The sequence below is a fragment of the Vespa mandarinia genome, chromosome 7, assembly GCF_050613455.1.
Source record: "Vespa mandarinia isolate Hongniang chromosome 7, ASM5061345v1, whole genome shotgun sequence".
In the NCBI taxonomy this organism is placed as follows: Eukaryota; Metazoa; Arthropoda; class Insecta; order Hymenoptera; family Vespidae; genus Vespa; species Vespa mandarinia.
Genome location: NC_140816.1, coordinates 3,277,501 through 3,296,821, shown reverse-complemented (window position 1 = coordinate 3,296,821; position 19,321 = coordinate 3,277,501). Strand labels below are relative to the sequence as shown.

The window sequence follows — 19,321 nt, the reverse complement described above, 5'->3', positions numbered from 1 at the left end:
AAGAAAATATCTTCTTATTTCAGAAAGAAAAGCGATGAAAATATACCGAGGATTTATGAAATATTATCTCGTACGAATTCTAGTTTTTTCTTATTCTTTCATTTTCTTATTTTTAATTCATCCTTATTATTTAATATACAGGTTATGTATACAAACGTATTATATATATTTTGTCGCACTGCTGTTTTATCTATATCGCTATAACATCGTCGAGATAGTATAAGAAGGAGAAATAGAATCAATGAAATAAACCTTAGGGCTGATACAAATTATATTTTTGCACATTGAAGATATCTCCTTTTCCTTTCTTTCTCTTTGTAGAATTACATTTTCTGTAGGTTCTAGAACTATAGTCAAAAGAATAAAGGGATAATATCTATAGTTTGAATTAATTTTAATGCAGCCCGCGCATTGTGATATTGTACGCTATTGGTGCTGCGTTATATCCTTTAACCAATTAGCGTTGACCATTATATACCACCAATTGCGCAGTGATAGTGTTACATATATTATAGCAAATCTTACTGCATATATATATGTACATCGCTGCATGGACACAGTAAATGGTCGACATGTTTCATCGGCGAAGTGGTCATCGTGTAACTTTAACAAATAATAATTGTACCGCAATTCGAAATTATTCCGAATATAACTATGGATTGGTACTTAGTGCTATGCCTCTTAAGGATGATGAGATGTTCGAAGTTCGTATTGATAAAAAGGTATGAATTCATACTATTGTTGTTTGCAAATCAATTTTTGGTATACTAATAAAGATCTGGATCTGTCAAATGTCGCATGTGTTTATATTTTATATTTTGTTAAGTGTTATCTTTTCACGAACAATTTACGTGAGTATTGGAAATAGTAGTCGAAATTTTATTGTAAATATTGTTAAATTTTTTTCATAAAATATTAAAAATATTTGTTTAATGACAGATGATATCATGGAGCGGTAGTATAGAGATTGGAGTGACAGAATGTGATCCTGAAACTGTGGAATTACCTGCTTGTGCTACAAATCTTCGCCATGGATCTTGGATTATGACTAGTTCTGGCATAGTGCACGATGGTGAACGAATAATAGAGATATACGGTACAGATCTTAGTAGTCTGGATGTGGGAAGTACTTTAGGTGTAATGAGAACCTCTAATGTATGTTCTTTTTTATTTAATGATTCTGAGCATGCAAGGAATGTTTTGTTATTTATTTTCTTTTAATTACAGCACGAGCTGGTATTTTACATTAATGGGGTTTCTCAAGGCATTGCGGTAACCAACATTCCAGAGCGTTTATTTGCAGTTATAGACATGTATGGAGATTGTGTTCAAGTTACCATTACTCATCCACGACTTCTACCTATTAGTAATGAAGTAAAGGATGAGGTTGAAATTAATAATGATTACCCTCTTGGTGGATCATCCAATTCATCTACAACTAATCTAGTCGCTAACTTGAATGTTAATTTAAATGTTAATGTAAATGTTAGTTTACCGAAAAATCCAAGCCCTGCTGCTATTAGGGAAGATCGTTTAAGGTTTCATGAAAGAGTAGGGGCGCTTGTGAAATTATCTAATAATGCAAGAACAGCTGAAAGGCGGAGACCAATCGATGAATTTAATAATGGCGTTGTTATGACACATAGGCCATTAAGAGATAATGAACTTTTTGAGGTAAGCTTATATAGAAATATGATATTTAAAAAAAAGAAGAAGATATTAATGAAATATGTAAGAAATAATGATTCTTTGATTGTAGATACGTATAGATAGACTTGTTTACAAATGGTCTGGTAGTATAGAAGTTGGAGTTACAACGCATAGTCCTACTGCATTAGAATTTCCAGCAACAATGACCAATATGCGATCTGGTACAACAATGATGTCTGGGTGTGGTATTTTAACCAATGGAAAAGGCACTCAACGTGAATATGGAGAATTCAATTTAGATGAGCTTAGAGTAAGTTTTAACTTAAAAGTACCTTTACTATAAGATATTATTATATTTATTTATTTAGGAAGGAGACAGAGTAGGAATGATAAGAAAAAGTAATGGAAATCTCCACTATTTAATTAATGGGCTTGATCAAGGAGTTGCTGCCAAAGTACCAGCAGGTGTATGGGGTGTCATTGACCTTTATGGAATGACTGTAAAGGTGACCATTGTCGATCGAGATGAAAGGGAAGAACAGAACTTAGTCACGCGACGAAATACTTTGCAGTTACAAGGATTGAACGGTAAGGACAGCAGTGTCCTTGTTTTATGATTTATGTAATATCCTTAATTGGTTCTCCTACCACCATAGTTTTGATGGGATACATATAAACGTGCATTCATTTATCAACGAGGAAGACAATTTATACATTCCTTTGTAGAACCAGAAGAAGAACCACCAGATAGACTCATGTTTCATTCTTGTTGTGGAACACATGCTGAAGTAATTAATAACGGACGTACAGCACACAGGCCTAAGTAATTAATTCATGAGTTTATTTCTTTCATTGAGAAAACTAGACAACTATTTTATAATTATCTTCTTTGTAGTGCCATAGATGACTTCAATAATGGAGTAGTATTAACCTCACGACCGTTAAAACCGAATGAATTATTTGAAGTGAAATTAGATAAAATCGTTTCTAAATGGGCAGGTTCTATAGAAATAGGTGTAACAACACATTCACCAACAGAACTGGAATTTCCTTACACAATGACTAATGTTAGGTATATGTATTTACAAATAATATCATGGCTGTGTGTTAATTTTATTATATTCGTTTATATACATATAAATAAATATCAAGATTATCATGTGCCTTATTATTTGAAATTATTCATGTCTATTACAGATCAGGTACTTGGATGATGACAGGAAATGGAGTGATGCATAATGGAACAACTATGATAGATCAATATGGACAAAATTTAGATCGATTACAGGTTGGCGATCGTGTAGGAGTTATGAGGAAAGATAATGCTACATTACATTTTTATGTAAATGGTGCAGATCAAGGTGCTGCTGCAATGAGTGTACCAGAAAGAGTTTATGGTGTTATAGATTTGTATGGGCAAGCTGCACAAGCAACTATAGTAGATACTGCAGATTTCTATAGCCCAACAACAAATAATTCTAGTTTCAGTAATACAACTTTGTACAGGTTTGTTATTTTCTATATTCACATATCGAATATTTATTTCTAATATGTAAATACATAGTATAAAGGCAGAATATATAACTAGTATATATTAATTTTATTTTTACTTTAATAGTGATTTGAGATTTCACTATGTACATGGAAAAAATGCACGTATTACAAATAATGGTTTAACAGCATCCAGACCAAGAGCTTTAGGTGAATTCAATGAAGCTATAGTTATTGCAAATCGGGCTTTACGTGATGGTGAAATGTTCGAAGTAACCATTGATAAAATGGTAGATAGGTGGTCTGGAGCTATTGAAGCAGGTAATCTTTATAATAATATAGAAGCTTTTAATTGTTCATTTTATAAATTTAAATTTGAGTATCATAAAAGTGTAGCTGCCTTCCTTGTATTAATATTAGGAAAATCTCCCAGGGGTTACACTTATCAGACCAGATGAACTGGAATTTCCATCTACAATGACGGATATCGATCATGATACTTGGATGCTTTCTGGTTCTGCTGTAATACGAGATGGCATTACATTGCGTAACAATTATGCATGTGATTTAGATAAATTAGTGGAAGGAAATCGTATTGGTATGATGCGATGTTCAGACACAAGTTTACATTATTATTTAGATGGTGTAGATCAAGGTCCAGCATGTACAGGCTTACCTTTACACGTTTATCCTGTGATAAATTTATATGGTCAATGTGCACAGGTATAATATTAAAATGAGTCATATAAAAATTATCTAAATGAAGGAAAAACAAAGGGGGATGGAGGAAAGAGAAGAAAAAAAGAAAAAACTTTATATTTTTCCTTAGGTTACAATTGTACTGCCAGAACGTAGAGATCCATTAACACAGCAATACATTCCTTCAGAAAATAGTACCAGTCAGCAGCCTACATCTGTAATTCAACCGCAAGCTCAAACAGAAGTTTTACATAAATTTCACACGTCTGTTGGTTCAAATATTCAATTGAATAACGAAAAGACAGTAGCAATAAGACGTAGAGAACATACCAATGCTGTGTTATTAAGTGAAACTCCATTAGACAATAATGAAATATTCGAAATTGTTATTCAAGAAACTGCCTCTGAATGGAGTGGTTGTTTAAAAATAGGAGTTATAAGCAATGAATCTGGTAATTGGTTGAAACCTACCAATCGTGTACCTGATATAACTTCTATTCCAGCAAATGCTTGGTACTTAACAGGCAAGTATAAAATTTACAATTTCTATTATCTTAATAAGTTTTTTTTTTTCCTTATAAATAAAGAGTCAAACAGATTTAATACATACGATCGATTGGAATTATTTAGGAAATGAAGTAAGACATTCGGGATGTGTCCTTTGTCCAAATTATTGCCCAAGCTTGGAATGGCTTTGCGTTGGTGATAAAATTGGAATGAAACGAACCCATGATGGCAATTTGAAGTTTTATATAAACGGAGAAGATATGGGTATAGCGGCATCTAATGTGCCTGAAATGGTATATGCAATTATTGAACTTTTTGGAAGTACTGTTGCAATAAATATTACAAGTAACAAACATCAGAATACGGCAATATCTCCCAATGCAAGTTTGAGATTACAGGATTCGTTGGAATTATTGTTAGATCCCATGCCACCTGTTATAAGAAAGTAAGTTATATTTGATAATTATCGAATGATATTTATATATACATATATATTTTTTTTTATTTTTTTTTATTTTTTTATTTATAGTGATGCAGGAATGGATACATCGATCGATATATCCGAAGGAAAATTAGCTAATGATACTATACTTACTCCAACGCAAACGATAAATAACATAAATGGAGAAACAAATTGGAATTATGAATTTCATGAAAACCATGGTAGAAATATTGAACTGGATAGAAAAGTAATAGCCAGAAGAGTTGCAAGTTATAATCAAGGTAAAAATTCAAGAAATATTAGAAAGTGGAAGATAATCAATGAATTGTTTATAATTCGTACAACAATATTTAACAGGTGTAGTAATGTCTAGTCGTCCATTAATAAAAGGTAAATTATTTCAAATAAAAATTGAGAAATTGAACGAGCGATGGGTATCCAATATGCTTTGCGGTGTTACTTGTATTGCACCAGAGAAAGCTAATTTTCCATTAACAGCGCTTGGTTTTAAAAAACACTCGTGGATTATTTGCAGTGATTGGATATTTCATAACGGCATGAGGGTAATCATTTCTTCTTAAAGTATTTAAAAATATTGAAAATATTTGTTTTTTTTTTTTTTTTTTTTAATTCCTTAATTTAATCTAATCTATATTATGTCAAATATTTTCCAATTGAATTAGGTCAAAACGAAATATGGCTCTGCATTAGAAAACTTACAGTGCAATGCTACAGTAGGTTTATTAATCGACGAAGACTGCAGACTTCACTTATATATTAATGGTGTAGATCAGGGAGTGGCAGCAACAGATGTGTCTCCATATGTCTATGCTGTGATAGATTTGTATGGTCAATGTGAGCAAGTTTCAATAGCAGGGACAGATCAATTATATACGAATTCAGTTGTTGTTGATAATAGTACAATTGCATCTGCTACCGAATGTAGAACTGAATTGGATGACGTAGAAAATTCACGAGAGAAAGCTGATTTGGAATGTCATGAAAAAGAAAATGCAATTCCAGCTACATCCTCGGATCTTTCCTTATCAACTTCTCCGAGCATACCAAGTCAATGTAATTCTCATACAAAGGATGGAAATTATTCTACTGTATCCTATAGTAACGATGACACGAATCTGGTAAACAACATTCCAGAAAATAAAGCGACATCGAGTGTTTCCGACTCGAATAATTTAGATTCTGGTTCGGACGTAAGTAACGAAGGAAAAAGTATTAAAACTAAAAGTTATACGGAAGATACAACAAGTCAAGTAAACGATAACAATACATTGCAAAATAATCAGTCGGAAAATAATACTAACGAAACGAATATACATACGGAACATCGAGCGATCGCAAACGTTTTAAATATTAGAAATGAATGTACAAATGTAGAAATAAATAATGCAACAAATATTAATATTAAAAATGGCACGACTACTAGCGCTACAAATATTACTAATTTAAATTCTGCAATTAATTCGAATAATGCTAATAATGCAATCAACGAAAGTATAGCATCCAATAGTCAAATTGTTAGTATAACTACGAGTCAGAATAATGTACCCGTTAATATTTTAAGTATGTCACAAATTGGTTCGTTTTCTTGCCAAAATCTTGCACCAAATGTATTGGATAATTCATCAACAGAAATATCAAACAATACTTCTTCAAGCTTTCATGAGTTACATTCTAATATTAATTGGGATAATGTTACATTAACGAATGATAATTGTAATAATGGTGTAGTGTCTTCAAATCAGCACAACATGACAAATAATCATACAGTACCATCGATACAAAATATTTCATTACCATGTACTCCTGGAAGTATTTCATCGGTCACAAAGAAATGTGAATATTTAAAGGCATGTATAAGGCTTAAAAAATCACTCGTATTGCCTGATGAATTTTTTTCACTGGACGATGCATTATGTTACTGCAGTGCCTGTTATAAGGCAGAAGGAGATAATGCTATTTGTAAAAAGGGCGAACCTCCGGCAGAATTTGCATTGCCCGTTGGCTGGGCAAGATTTCCTTTAAGACAAAGTATCAATGCAAATCAAATCCCACAAAGTACTACAGACAAATGGCACGTTGCTTTCTATGGGATACGCTTAGATGCCATAAGGTCAGCAATAAGAATACTTATTTTGTTTCTTTGTATATATACATATATATATATATATATATATATATATATATATATATATATATATATATAATTTCTATAAAAATACATTTTCCTCAGATTAATACTCGACAGAGGAGAACTTATGACGAAGGAACAATTAGATGCGAGTAATTTAATATGTACGAAGAACGAAGTCCAAAATCCTCAAGTAATATTTTCACCGAATATAAATTATGCGGCATCGGAAGAATTCGTTAAAAAATATCCGTAAGTAGATGAGTAATATTAAAGGAATGAGAGAGTGAAATAACAAATTAAAATACTTATTTATATACATATATGTATATATATATATAGATACATCGATCATCAATCAAATAAAAAACTTAATGCATCAACTGCATTCCAATTGTTGGTAAGACCTGGTTCATATACAATAGGACCAAGTGGAAAAGACGATATTGAATCACAATTTGAATCTAGTAAATGGGCTACCAAAGAAGCTGGTGCTACAGTAATCGTGGCTCTGCTAATACATCTGGATGGATTTTAAATTTTTCTTTTGAAAATACGTCGATTTTATTAATTTTCGTTAAATACGCGAAGAGCATTTTTATTTACAGTCAAGAACTATGTCGGTGTACATAAAATACCGTCGTGATACAGCAGTGGTAAGAATTAAAGATCAATATTTGATTCCGTCGAAGTTACGACATGCATTTGTGTTGTGACATTAATATAAATCTTATTATATATTGTATACTGCAATCGATTTTCGTCTTGTACGAAAGGATATATCTTAAGATTTCGATTATTTTAATATTAAGTTATTATAAATGATAAAAGAAAGGAAACATCTTCGCGTGCTCTATGAATACACGTGTATTACATTCAGAAATTATTTCTTTCGGCGTCAACGTAACTGGTGGCCTAGGTTTGAAGTTTATACGAACAAGAATCATATGGATACATCTGCACAATAATAAGTTCCCTATATATGTCCAAAGGGACATAGTATTTTTGACTTTTATGCTTCGCGCCTAATAAACACCAAATCTTAATGATTGCGTTATTAGATACACAATACATTTCTCAAAATGCACTATTCTGCAATTCTGCAACATTGATGAAGTTTCGTGTAATATGCACGTTGTAGAAATAAAAATGGACAATGGCAATTCTCATTACAATATATCGAATGATTTATTTGAAACAATATATATATATTTTTTTTTATATATTATATATATATATATATATATATATATATATATATATATATGTATATATATATATATTCATAAGGAAAAAAAAGAAGAAAAAAGAGAGAAAGAAATTTATTTCAAATGTACTTTTTTATTGCAGTTTTTGTATTACGACAAAAATATTCCTACTAATCACAAATCAATACGAAACACAATGTTTTTTTCAATGTTTAAGAATGTTTGATTTAATGATTGAAGCATTTGTCTAATTATCATTTTTTCTTTTTCCTCTTTTTTTTTTTTTTTTGTTCTTTTTTTCTTTTAATGGCAATTGTTAAATTACGCTATTTTGTGATTAAACAAATAAAAATAAAATACGAATGTTTACAATGAGAACAATTAGGATTAGCATTTATATTTAAAGCATCAAATTTTCTTAAATAAAATTCTATAAATCGTCAATTATATTAAAAATGAAAAACTCTCGTTAATGCGTTATAACATAAATTATATTTCTTCTTTTAAAAGTCACCAGATACTTATATGTGTATGCATTCATTGATTAGTACATGAGATCGACTAAATTATTAAACTAAATTATAAGAAATGTAGTTTCTTGGTATAAACATAAATACTTATTGTATCGAACGATCACTCTATAAATTGTTTCATCGTGACAACAATTGAAAATAATCATTATTCTATGACTTTTAAGTATTTATGTACAATTATCAAACAATTTTAAATCGTCCTTCGTGTTTTCGAATCTCTTTGTAATTTCTTTTTTATTATCTTATTTATTTTCTTTTTTCGTTGTTTTTTTTTCTTTTTCTTTTTTCTTTTTTTTTTTCATTTTATTTTTCATAAGCACACTTTATAAACAATAATTATTTATCGCAAACATTTTATACCCAAATTCGAACATTTTGATCCCAAGAGCAACTGGCTACTGCCATACCATTATTAGTAACACTGAGCGACGTTACTCTATTCTCATGACCCGATAGAATACCTTTACAAAATAAGAGAAAAATATATAGATTAGACGTATTAAACAAATTTTTCTTGACGGGTATAAATGACAATTTTTTTTCCCACATGAATATATAAATATAAAAAAAAAAAGAAAAAAAAAAAGAAATGAAACAATATATACATATATATATATACATATATATATAATTTACCATTGTGTTGATTCTTCAACGTATCCCATATATGAATAGAATTATCGTCGCTTCCACAAAATATGAATCTACCACTGAGTGATAATCCGCAAGATGTAAATCCTGGATTTGAATTTGGTGGTTTGAATGTTGCTAATTGCTGATCGGATCTGAAGTCCCATAATCTAGCTGTCTTATCTTCCGAGGCTGTTACAAAACCTTGTCCCGAAGGATGATACTATCGTAGAGAAATTTGATATATTGATAAATAACAGTCGTAATAGAAAACATAACGAGATAAATACGAAGGATCAAATTTTTTTTAATTATAATGTTTAATATTTGTGAAATCTCTTATAACTAACTCCGAGTAAACTCTACTCACGCAAACGGAATTGACATCAGCATCGTGTCCAAAGAATGTCTGTTTGGCAGTTTCGTCTCGCAAATCCCAAAGTTTGCAAGTCTTGTCAACGGAACCGGTTACATAAGTGTTACCATCAGGCGAAAGACTTATGCTTACAACATCTCCCGCGTGTGCACAAAAGTCTGTAGTTTTTTTATTCGCCTCGAGATCCCATATACAACTGAAAGGGAATAACGAATGAAACGCGTTATTTGATGAAAGGGGGTGAAAAAAAAGAAGGTAAAATAAAATAAAATAAAATAAAATAAACCAAGGAATAAAAAAAATCTATAGATATATATATGAGTATATAACTTACATTTTCATATCGCCGGAGCCAGTGATAATGTTTTTGTCCTCGAGAAATCTACAAGACGAAAGAAATCCTTCATAGCCAAGTAACTCTCGGGTGATTTTAGCAGAGCCGGTGGCATCGCGATTATTAACATCGTAAATGGTACACATATTATCCATTCCACCGCAGGCAACAAAATTACCGGAAGGTGCAAATGCCACCGACATCACCCAAGCCGAACGTAATGGTATTACTTGGACTTTATTTCCGGTCCAAGAATCCCAAATTATTAATTTTCCATCCAACGATCCTGTTACGCAGTGTCTAAGATTGAACAATTAAGAATGAAATAATTAAAAAGATTATGGATAGGAATACATTATACATCGTACAATTATTCCGATCATCATCGTATTAATATTAATAATGAAATATAATCTATTTTATTATAACAGACCTGCTGTCGCCGCTGAAATGTACGGAGTTCACCTTATTTATATGACCTTTCAATAACTTCTTCGTAGATAATTTTACTTTTGGAGCATCTGCCACGCTACCACATGCTTCCTCCAAAGTAGTGTCCTGTTGTTTTTTCTGATCCTCCTGCGAAATACATTGTTAATAGTTAATATAATAGTTCATCGAAATTATGTCAAATAAAAAGAAAATAAATAAATAATAAAGTAGATCAAATGCGAAAGAATTTGAATTGATAATAAACCTTGCACTTGTTGATGAGGTCCTCCAATTCCTTTTTTAAAGCTGTCGTTTCCGCGTCATCCTTTCCCATTTTTTCCTAATTAAAAATAATAATAATAATAACAATAATGAATTGTCAAAGGACAATTAGAGTCAAAGGACCGTAGACTCGAGGATAATAAAAATTAAGAGTATTCCAGTTAGAAACCAAAGTCTTTCTCGATGAAGAACTGTACGGTGAACAATACTAACTGATTTCCATCGAAACGAAAAAGAAGCCACAGAGGTAGCTAGCCTGCTGCCCTAGTAATCGTATTAAAACCGATGGTTAATCCTATTTGTTGAGCATTAGCTTGGCTCATACACATAACTTAATTACCTATATATACAGTAACCATTATTGCAATATCTATAGATTTTTAGGGGTCTATATTATATTTATTCAAATGTCTAAACGGATAAGTATGTTTAATTAAAAATATTAATTTTTAGATTTAAAATGAAGCCAAAAAAAAATTATATCAATTTTTTTCATTAATGCGAATTAATTAAATTGGCGTTTCAATATGTGATCGTTTAGATCATTTCAAAGATATGTGCAGAAGAAAATATGCATATCTAAGTTGAATTATTATCTAAACATTGAAATATGCGAAAATAGTAATGTCGATGTCATCGTAATTAAATCTATTGATTTATTGAATTGTTTTCCTTGACATCTTACGCAACTCGTGAAAACATTGCGTATTAATTTTCTATTATTACGTGATTCGATTTTCGATGTAAAATTTCATCGATTTGGTCGATAAAGTAGATATCTATATTTATCGACTAATTCGATCGATAGGATAACCATCGATATTATAGATTTTGACTTTATCGAGCAAGTTGATGGAATGTTAATGAAATTACGTAAGTTCTATCTATAACCACAAAGTAAATATGCTAACTTATTTCATTAAAAAGTTATTCGACAAAGAATTATCTAATACAATATATGAATTTACATTATACCAAACTACATTTTAGAGATTATTTTTTAAAGTATATTTTAAATCTCTAAATTCGTTGGTTCGTACATTCGTTCGATTGGTTGTCTCTTCTTTGCAATATGATAGTCGACATTCGAGTTTTTCGATTGGTCGTCTCTTGAAACTAACGCGTCCATCTTTTCAATAACCATTTATATACTGTCATAAAAAAGACGCTTTTATTACATAATAATAGCCAAAACCGGTAAGGTTTTGTTTGGAAAAGCATTTGAAGGGATTTGCATTAAGTAAATATATAAGATCGCTCGTATCAAAGTCGATTTCCGTAAGGAACGAGCGTAGGAAATGGCGTTGAGATCGATCTGCCGGCTGTCAATTGATTCGACTTTCAGCCATACGAGCCATTTGCGAGCCACCGCCCGCCCGAGTCGACCGTCCTTTCTTACGTTCGTGCGAGATTTTGCTAAAGACGCCAAGAAAATGAGTTTGCCACGGGTTTTCTTCGATGTCATCGCCGATGACAAGCCCATGGGTCGCATCGTTATGGAGGTAATGAAAAATGAGCATTTCTTTTATCCAATTCTATATGCGTTACGCAGAACTTCCTCGAAAATTCCGGCATGGTTGGTTGGCCATCTTGGTTTTACTCGTAAGCCGGCAGTAATAAACGTTATTTCCGTTTTATTAATTATCCATTAAGTTTTCTTTCATCATACTTAATCGTAACTTTCGATCGTTTATTTATTTATTTGCACCCCAAACGGAATTTAATGGAAGCTTTTTTTTCTATTTTTTTTTGGTGGATAATTATTCTAGTGTTTTCGTAACTTCGTGTCCTCGACCCTGACTTCCTCGTGCTTCATCATACCAGTAAAATTTTCCACTCATTGCCGATTCAATCATAGCGTGTTTCTCATGCCGCGTAAAAATTATTTCCGCATTTGTATAATTGTTTGCTGGAAATGAAGAAAAAAAAAAAAAAAAAAAAAAAAAAAAAAAAAAAAAATATAAAATAAAAAAAAAAAGACGATTCTTGGAGCGAGGTCTTCCTTTTTTTTGTTTTCTTTTTCTCCTTTTTCTTTTTTCTTTTTCTTTTTTCTTTTTCTTCTTTTTTTTTTCTTTTCTCTTTTCTTTTCATGGTTATCTGATAAGAACGATAGAGTTCAAATAATTCCATGATAATAACTGTGACTTGTAAATTTAATGTCATAATTAAATCGTTGATTAATTTTATGCTAATGTCCGCGGAAAATTTTATTTAATTTTCGAAAGAACCCATCTAGATATTTATTTTTATCACGTTATTATATATAAATACTTTTTTATATGAATTTCTTTTTTTCTTTTTATACGAATTTATATTATATTAAGTGAAGGATAAAAATATTTCTTTATTCTATAACATTCTGTAACTTTTTTTTTTTCCTTTCTTTTCTTTTAGCTGAGGTCAGATATTGTCCCTAAAACGGCAGAAAACTTCAGAGCTCTTTGCACGGGAGAGAAAGGTTTCGGTTACAAAAATAGCAGCTTCCACAGAGTGATCCCTAATTTTATGTGCCAAGGTGGTGACTTTACTAACCACAATGGCACTGGTGGTAAATCAATTTATGGAACAAGATTCGAAGATGAAAACTTTGTTTTGAAACATACGGAACCTGGCCTTCTCTCTATGGCGAATGCTGGACCCAATACTAATGGTAGTCAGTTTTTCATTACCAGTGGAAGGACCAGTTGGCTCGATGGCAGGCACGTCGTATTTGGAAAAGTTATAGAGGGAATGGATATTGTTAAGAAGGTAGAAAATATTTATATTTAAATATATTTTAAATAAGTATATGATACTTATCAAATTTTGTTTTAGATGGAAGCTATGGGCTCGCAGAGTGGACAGACCACCAAAAAACTCGTGATACAGGATTGTGGACAACTGTAGATCGTTTGACTAGCTACTGTAATGACTACATTTTTATTTAGCTGTTGCAAATATTAACGTCTTTATTATCCTAATAATATTTTTTGTCTAAATGTCACCTTTATTTCCAATGCCAGTACATTAACCTCCTATCAATGAAAACATGGCTTGCAAGTAAGAAGATTTTGCGTCCATTTAATAACTTCAGCTATTATCTACACATTGGGTGATGATATATGAGTCATTTGCAGAAATTCAATAATATAGAATAATACATTTCCTCTGATTCTATTTCTGCATTTATTTGTACGAACATGTTTGACCTGTATTTTTATAAATAATACGTCACATTAAACTATGTCAAATCCACATTCTTCCGTAAAAAATGTTGACCTATGCATGATGTATTAAAAGTTAAAGTGTTCATCTCATGCGTTTACAGTAATTTTATTCTATGTCATTTATTTCTGGTAATCATTAGAAATTAGATGCTTATTATATTCTAATAGAAATTTAGTAAAGATTTGGGAAGTCTAACGTATTTTAATGATGCATTCATCTACAGTGTCGATCTGTCGTATTAAATTTTCTATTATGTTTTTGCATTTTAGTACATAAAAACGTGTTTATATTTTTCAGTATACACGTCGTTTTTATACTCGTGAATCATTCCTTTATATGAGGTGTACTATAATCAATATTTATTTGACTGTTAGAAAACTGTAACGCAGGCAATAAAGTGTGAGTTATCTGGAATTCCTCGTAGAGCACCAGCGTCGAAAAATGTAGATGCAACAGTTTAAATAGTTCCGATTTCTGTAAAATAAAATTGTTCTCAGAAATCTATTGGATGTACGTCATTTGATTTGATTTGATTTGATCTCTGACCATGATACACAATCCACGAATTATAAGAGAGTTATTTTTGGTAAGGCAAAGACTGGATATATCAAAGGAAAAATTATATATATATATATATATATACTTATATATATATATATATATATTTTATATACACATAGATGAGACAAGAATTTTATTATCCAGATTTATAATTCAATAATTTCATTGCAATTATTGATATTGCAACCCAACACTGATACAGAGAAAGTAACATAAATGTTCTTGATATAATAATATATATATATATGTTACATTTATCTATATTTACATTTGTGATAATAAGTCACCTTTTTTCCTTTTTTCTTTTCTTTTCTTTTTTTTTTTTTTTTTTTTTTTTTTAATAAGATAATCCGATCTGAAAATACTTTTAGATAATTATATCCATGATTTTGTAACTTTGACTTGATCGGTTTTAATTGGATATTTAACCTTTTTTCTTTTTATGTGGGGTGATCTATGACTATGTATTTTCTTAGGGTATGACATTAAACACTGGTAATTCGATAATCTAATTGTGTGTGTGTGTGTGTGTGTGTGTGTGTGTGTGTGTCTGTTTATCTGTACATATATATGTATATGTATGCACATATATAGTATGTATATATATCAGATACGATTCGAATTTACGCGATATTATTAAAAGTATATATATATATATATATATATATATATATATATATATATATATATATATATATATGATATATATATATATATATATATCATGATCTTTTTTTTACTTATTTTTTATAAATAGGTATATAATATATTACAATCATTTCATAAACCTTCGGCCCGCAAAGGTGAACGCATATTATGTATGTATATAATATATATATTATTCGACGTAGTCATCATCGTTATACACTTTAATGAGCTCATGCTTCGATTGAGACTTGATTAGGTGTCTCTGGTTAGATTAGTATGATTATTAATGCACCATTTGCCCTCATTCAACGCAAAATAGTACTTAATAGTACTGAATACCTTCATTATAATTCACTTTAACGATTTAAACGATTTATTATGATTAAACCAAACTACGTGTATCGGCTTATATTTTGTTGTCTTTGTCTGCCTCGATTTTGATTTTAATTAATCGACTTTTTAAAATATAATCTAAATTAATAATCTTTTAACGTCATAGTTGTGATAAGATTAAAACGAAGTTGTACGTTTGTTAAGTCTTTTGCTCTTCTTTTTTTTTTCTTTTTATCAACAGAACGTTGCTATTTCAGCTTCCTTTTTGTTTACTTATTTAATTTTATTTTAAATAAAAGCAAATAAAATTGTCTGAATAAAAATGTCGATGGGAATTCGTCGTTACAAGGTGCAATTTTCTGATCTTCTTTTCGAACGTTTCGTAAAAGAAGCCGTCTAATATGTGATTTCTGCACATTAAAGTCTTACATGTAAACATCGGTAGGTGGAACGATCACATGCACTTTTTAGATGTTATTGATTTTTACACATTAGTAAATATATAATCTCTCTTTGGTATAGATATATAACATCGGAGAGGATCAGATCAAAGAATATTTCTATTTTGATATAATAGATATATAAGATTTCGTAAATACTCAATCGAGACTAATCAGACAAATTTACAAGGAGTCCACAGATTGTCAATTATTATCCGATACGAGTAGATATACATTTTCCTAAAATTGAAAATGTAAGCCCCTTTTTTCCTAGACTAATTTCATTCTAACAAGAGTATATATATATACATATATTTTTATATATTTATATATATATATATTATATATATATATATATATATATAATATATAAAATGGATTAAAAAACGCAGTAATAGTTTTCCGTTTCTCAAAAAACTACATTATCTCGATCTAACACACGTTCATCACCGAATTCTATTGTCCGATCGAATGTACAACGAGAGCTAAAAAGGGAATCGATTATTTCGATTAAGGGAAGAGAAGGTATAACGCGAATTACGATAAAAGGAACGAATAGACCGTATTACGTGCAAACTACTTTACGAAGAGATCTTTAAGAGATGAACAGATCGATGGTTCGCAAGATTCAGTCTGTTCTTGTTCCTTGTTTCCACCTGAAGAAAACCAAGCTGTCATTTTTCCGGGTCTTGATTTGTTAGGCGAAACCGATGGTTTTCCATTTGACGAAGCACCAGATTCCGCGTCGTTCCCTCTTTGGGCAGTTAAAATTTTCTCGATTGCACTGCCAAGGACCTGCTCGTTCGAAGATAATTCAATGAATGTGATTATATATATCGACATTGAGAAATAAATGAAATATACATAAATATTTTTGTTGTATCTCACTTGTGCGTCAACCTTCGTACCGCTAGTATCATCCCAAACAACCTTGTGCCTTGTCTCGTTGTCCTTCGACGGCGGTGACTTATTCAAACTATCATTCTTCGCACGTATGACCTTCGATTTATCGAATTTAAAAGATAAACTCGAAGTTGCCAATTCCTCACTCTTTTGTTTCTTCGACATTGGTTGATGTCGTTTAGTGAACCAATTGGATGGTGCAATGATCGAGGAAGTTGTTGATTTCATACCTGGACTAGCCTGTTTGCTGTTTGTCGTACCATGTAAAATCGATACGTCGAAACTATTTGAACGAAAGCTTTTCAATTTGTTACGCTTCTGTTCGGTCGTTTTGCTCGACCAATTGGACTTGCCATCTTCTCGAATAAACGAAGATGGACCATCCTCGCCGCATCTGTTTATCTCTGTTGCCGAAGATGTCAGCGAGCTTAAAATTGATATTAAATCTGTATTCGAACAAACGATACCAGCCGCAGACGTGCCAGATACTGGTGCCGTTGCCGTAGGTGGCCTAGGTACTTCAGAGGCTCGTCTTCTTATCGATGAATTCGAGGTCAATGATACTGTGGGTATTGGAAACTCTGAAAATCGTCGCTTTTGATATTGCGTGTAGTGCTGGCTCGAACTGTTACCCTCTAAAGGTTGAATCTCGCAAACGCATTCTCGTGATGGCGTTTTGAACATTTTCAGACGTACCTGTGTGGCACAAAGTGAAATTCATTGCCTTTGAGAAACATTGACAAAGAACATTTAATTGACTCACTATTAACTCGATTTTCCTTTTTGGTTTCTATTTATGATACTAGAAGGATTTATTTTCTTTCGAACAAAGGACATACTTGTTAGGTATTAGATAGATAGATAGATACGTAATACGTGATATTTAATTTTATTAGAAATGATTGATCAATAGTAATGGACAGATGAAAATAACTTTTAACTATTTAACGATCATGATTTAGAATCTCTTCCAAATGAATTATACTTTTCAACGAGGGAAGTAGTTCCCTCGTTAAGGCGGGACTTGCTCGTTACGAGCTAATCATTCTCTCGCTCTTATAATTATCCTAATAATTATTCTTCTACTTTAGCAAATCTCCTAAAGCAATGTACTATCTATTCGTGTACTTAGCTAATGTCTTTAACAGGGATACTTTCAAACTAATGTTAAGTGTGTCCTAGGAGAATTACTACCGTGAATCACTTTCACGAGTTAATACTCAAGCGAACAGTAAAATAAATTATACGTATAAATTATATGCTATCTTATGGACGTATACATTTTTCTCGTGTTATTTTACCGTACTTTTGTTGGTAGTTTATCTTTTTATATTTTCTCTCTCTCTCTCTCTCTCTCTCTTTCTCTCTCTCTTTCTCTCTCTTTTGCTTCTATAGTTTATTTTAATAAAACTCATTCCTCAGGGAAATGTATTCTCAAATATACTGATTTTAAATGTCGAATTAGTTTTATTTGTTTGGAAAGGTGGTATATAACAAAACAATGCAGACAAAAGAACGAGGAAGAGAAATTTATCGATTCTCTCGGAGATTAAAAAAAAAAAAGAAGAAAAAAACAAAAGAAAAAAAAAGAAAGAAAGAAAAAAATTATACCTTTCTTGGTTTGATCTTGGCTATATCGTCCATTATATCCAATTGAAGATTATGAGAACTTCCAGTGTTGCTCGGTGGCCCGGTTGAATCCCGACGACCTGGTAATATCCTTGAAGAACCAGCTAGTGGAAATGCCGCAATAGATTCTCGACGATTACGACCAAATAGAGTTGGTGGTACCCTTGAGATCGTCACTACGGAATGTCTTCTTCCACCTGGTTGAGGTTGTGGTGCCTGCGATAATGTAGCAAGGAAAGCAGCCTCCCTTGGCGATGGACCCGATCCTTCGCCACCCCTCTCGCTCAGACGTCGTACCTTTCGCATAGAAAAAAGAAAAAAATCTTTCTCGATATAATGACCATTCGATTTTCTTTATATATATATATATATATTTTTTTTTTTTTTGAATAACCGTCGAATTGATTATTTTATTGATATCTGACAGTAAAGAAAAAAAAAAGAAAAAATTAAATAAACGAAAAAAAAAACAACAAAGATCTCATCGTAATCGTATTAATAAGATGATCCATGACGGATTAATTTATCACGAAATTCCACGAGATAAATATATTTTTTTTTTCGTCATTTTTCAAAATAATTTCATTAATCTATATTAGAGATGGGACGTGTAAATTAAATTTGAAAGTGATGACTCTATACATTTTTCTGAAATAAGTTTCAATTTTGAAATCGCTTTCATAATAACCGATACAAATTAATCCATTCCCGTTGCAAGTCTTTGACAGAGCATATTGGTTGGTGAATATTATTGATATTATTATTCGATGACAATTTAATAGTACTATATTGCATTTTGCATTGTTTACAAATCGACGAAGATTATTTCGTTAATTAATCATTTCCTAATGATATAAAAGAGGAAAG

At 31.2% G+C, this 19,321-nt stretch overlaps 4 protein-coding genes across 10 annotated transcripts in view; 2 read left to right on the top strand and 2 right to left on the bottom strand.

Annotated features, from left to right (window-relative positions):
* The first annotated feature begins 283 nt into the window (after window positions 1–283).
* Window positions 284–8,131, top strand: Neurl4 (neuralized E3 ubiquitin protein ligase 4). Its single transcript, XM_035863014.2, has 17 exons — window positions 284–722; window positions 940–1,155; window positions 1,228–1,674; window positions 1,760–1,960; window positions 2,019–2,238; window positions 2,377–2,473; window positions 2,546–2,722; window positions 2,848–3,156; window positions 3,269–3,462; window positions 3,575–3,864; window positions 3,971–4,364; window positions 4,471–4,792; window positions 4,877–5,070; window positions 5,147–5,352; window positions 5,473–6,920; window positions 7,041–7,190; window positions 7,281–8,131. Exons 1-17 carry the CDS (start codon window positions 564–566, stop codon window positions 7,474–7,476), a joined length of 5,220 nt encoding a protein of 1,739 aa, XP_035718907.1. The 5' UTR covers window positions 284–563; the 3' UTR covers window positions 7,477–8,131.
* A 316-nt stretch (window positions 8,132–8,447) lies between these two features.
* Gbeta76C (guanine nucleotide-binding protein subunit beta-2) lies at window positions 8,448–11,792 on the bottom strand. Of its 2 annotated transcripts, none has more exons than XM_085658396.1 (7): window positions 11,774–11,792; window positions 10,717–10,791; window positions 10,453–10,598; window positions 10,020–10,319; window positions 9,680–9,881; window positions 9,316–9,532; window positions 8,448–9,140 (listed from the first exon to the last, which is right to left on the bottom strand). In XM_085658396.1, the coding sequence occupies exons 2-7, from the start codon at window positions 10,783–10,785 to the stop codon at window positions 9,034–9,036; spliced, it is 1,041 nt and encodes a 346-aa protein (XP_085514522.1). In that variant the 5' UTR covers window positions 10,786–10,791; window positions 11,774–11,792; the 3' UTR covers window positions 8,448–9,033. The 2 variants fall into 2 exon arrangements, with proteins under 2 accessions (XP_085514522.1, XP_035719097.1); XM_035863204.2 differs by lacking the exon at window positions 11,774–11,792 and adding an exon at window positions 10,947–11,180.
* Window positions 11,793–11,917: 125 nt separating this feature from the next.
* On the top strand, window positions 11,918–14,444 carry LOC118440335 (peptidyl-prolyl cis-trans isomerase). 2 transcript variants are annotated; one of them, XM_035863209.2, is made up of 4 exons: window positions 11,918–12,235; window positions 13,128–13,481; window positions 13,548–13,637; window positions 13,736–14,444. In XM_035863209.2, exons 1-3 carry the CDS (start codon window positions 12,032–12,034, stop codon window positions 13,617–13,619), a joined length of 630 nt encoding a protein of 209 aa, XP_035719102.1. In that variant the 5' UTR covers window positions 11,918–12,031; the 3' UTR covers window positions 13,620–13,637; window positions 13,736–14,444. The 2 variants fall into 2 exon arrangements, with proteins under 2 accessions (XP_035719102.1, XP_035719101.1); XM_035863208.2 differs by having other exon boundaries at window positions 11,920–12,235; window positions 13,548–14,444.
* Window positions 14,445–15,218: 774 nt separating this feature from the next.
* The window catches only part of LOC118440332 (uncharacterized), a 48,561-nt gene continuing 44,458 nt past the window's right edge, over window positions 15,219–19,321 (bottom strand). For all 5 annotated transcript variants that reach the window (XM_085658394.1, XM_085658395.1, XM_035863198.2 and 2 more), the window contains 3 exons: window positions 18,437–18,751; window positions 16,811–17,521; window positions 15,219–16,717 (listed from right to left, as the gene is read on the bottom strand). In XM_085658394.1, the coding sequence (XP_085514520.1) occupies window positions 16,499–16,717; window positions 16,811–17,521; window positions 18,437–18,751 (1,245 nt within the window). In that variant the 3' untranslated portion in view covers window positions 15,219–16,498. The remainder of the gene's footprint in view (window positions 16,718–16,810; window positions 17,522–18,436; window positions 18,752–19,321) is intronic.

Coding starts and splice junctions, on each gene's coding strand:
- LOC118440335 (XM_035863209.2), top strand. CDS start 12,032: ATGGCGTTGAGATCGATCTGCCGGCTGTCAATTGATTCGACTTTCAGC. Junction 12,236..13,127: donor TGGGTCGCATCGTTATGGAG/GTAATGAAAAAT, acceptor CTTTTCTTTTAG/CTGAGGTCAGATATTGTCCC. Junction 13,482..13,547: donor GAATGGATATTGTTAAGAAG/GTAGAAAATATT, acceptor ATTTTGTTTTAG/ATGGAAGCTATGGGCTCGCA.
- Neurl4 (XM_035863014.2), top strand. CDS start 564: ATGGTCGACATGTTTCATCGGCGAAGTGGTCATCGTGTAACTTTAACA. Junction 3,865..3,970: donor TATATGGTCAATGTGCACAG/GTATAATATTAA, acceptor ATTTTTCCTTAG/GTTACAATTGTACTGCCAGA. Junction 4,793..4,876: donor ATGCCACCTGTTATAAGAAA/GTAAGTTATATT, acceptor TTTTATTTATAG/TGATGCAGGAATGGATACAT.
- Gbeta76C (XM_085658396.1), bottom strand. CDS start 10,785: ATGGGAAAGGATGACGCGGAAACGACAGCTTTAAAAAAGGAATTGGAG. Junction 10,599..10,716: donor ACCTCATCAACAAGTGCAAG/GTTTATTATCAA, acceptor TGTATTTCGCAG/GAGGATCAGAAAAAACAACA. Junction 9,882..10,019: donor GGCTCCGGCGATATGAAAAT/GTAAGTTATATA, acceptor ATTCCCTTTCAG/TTGTATATGGGATCTCGAGG.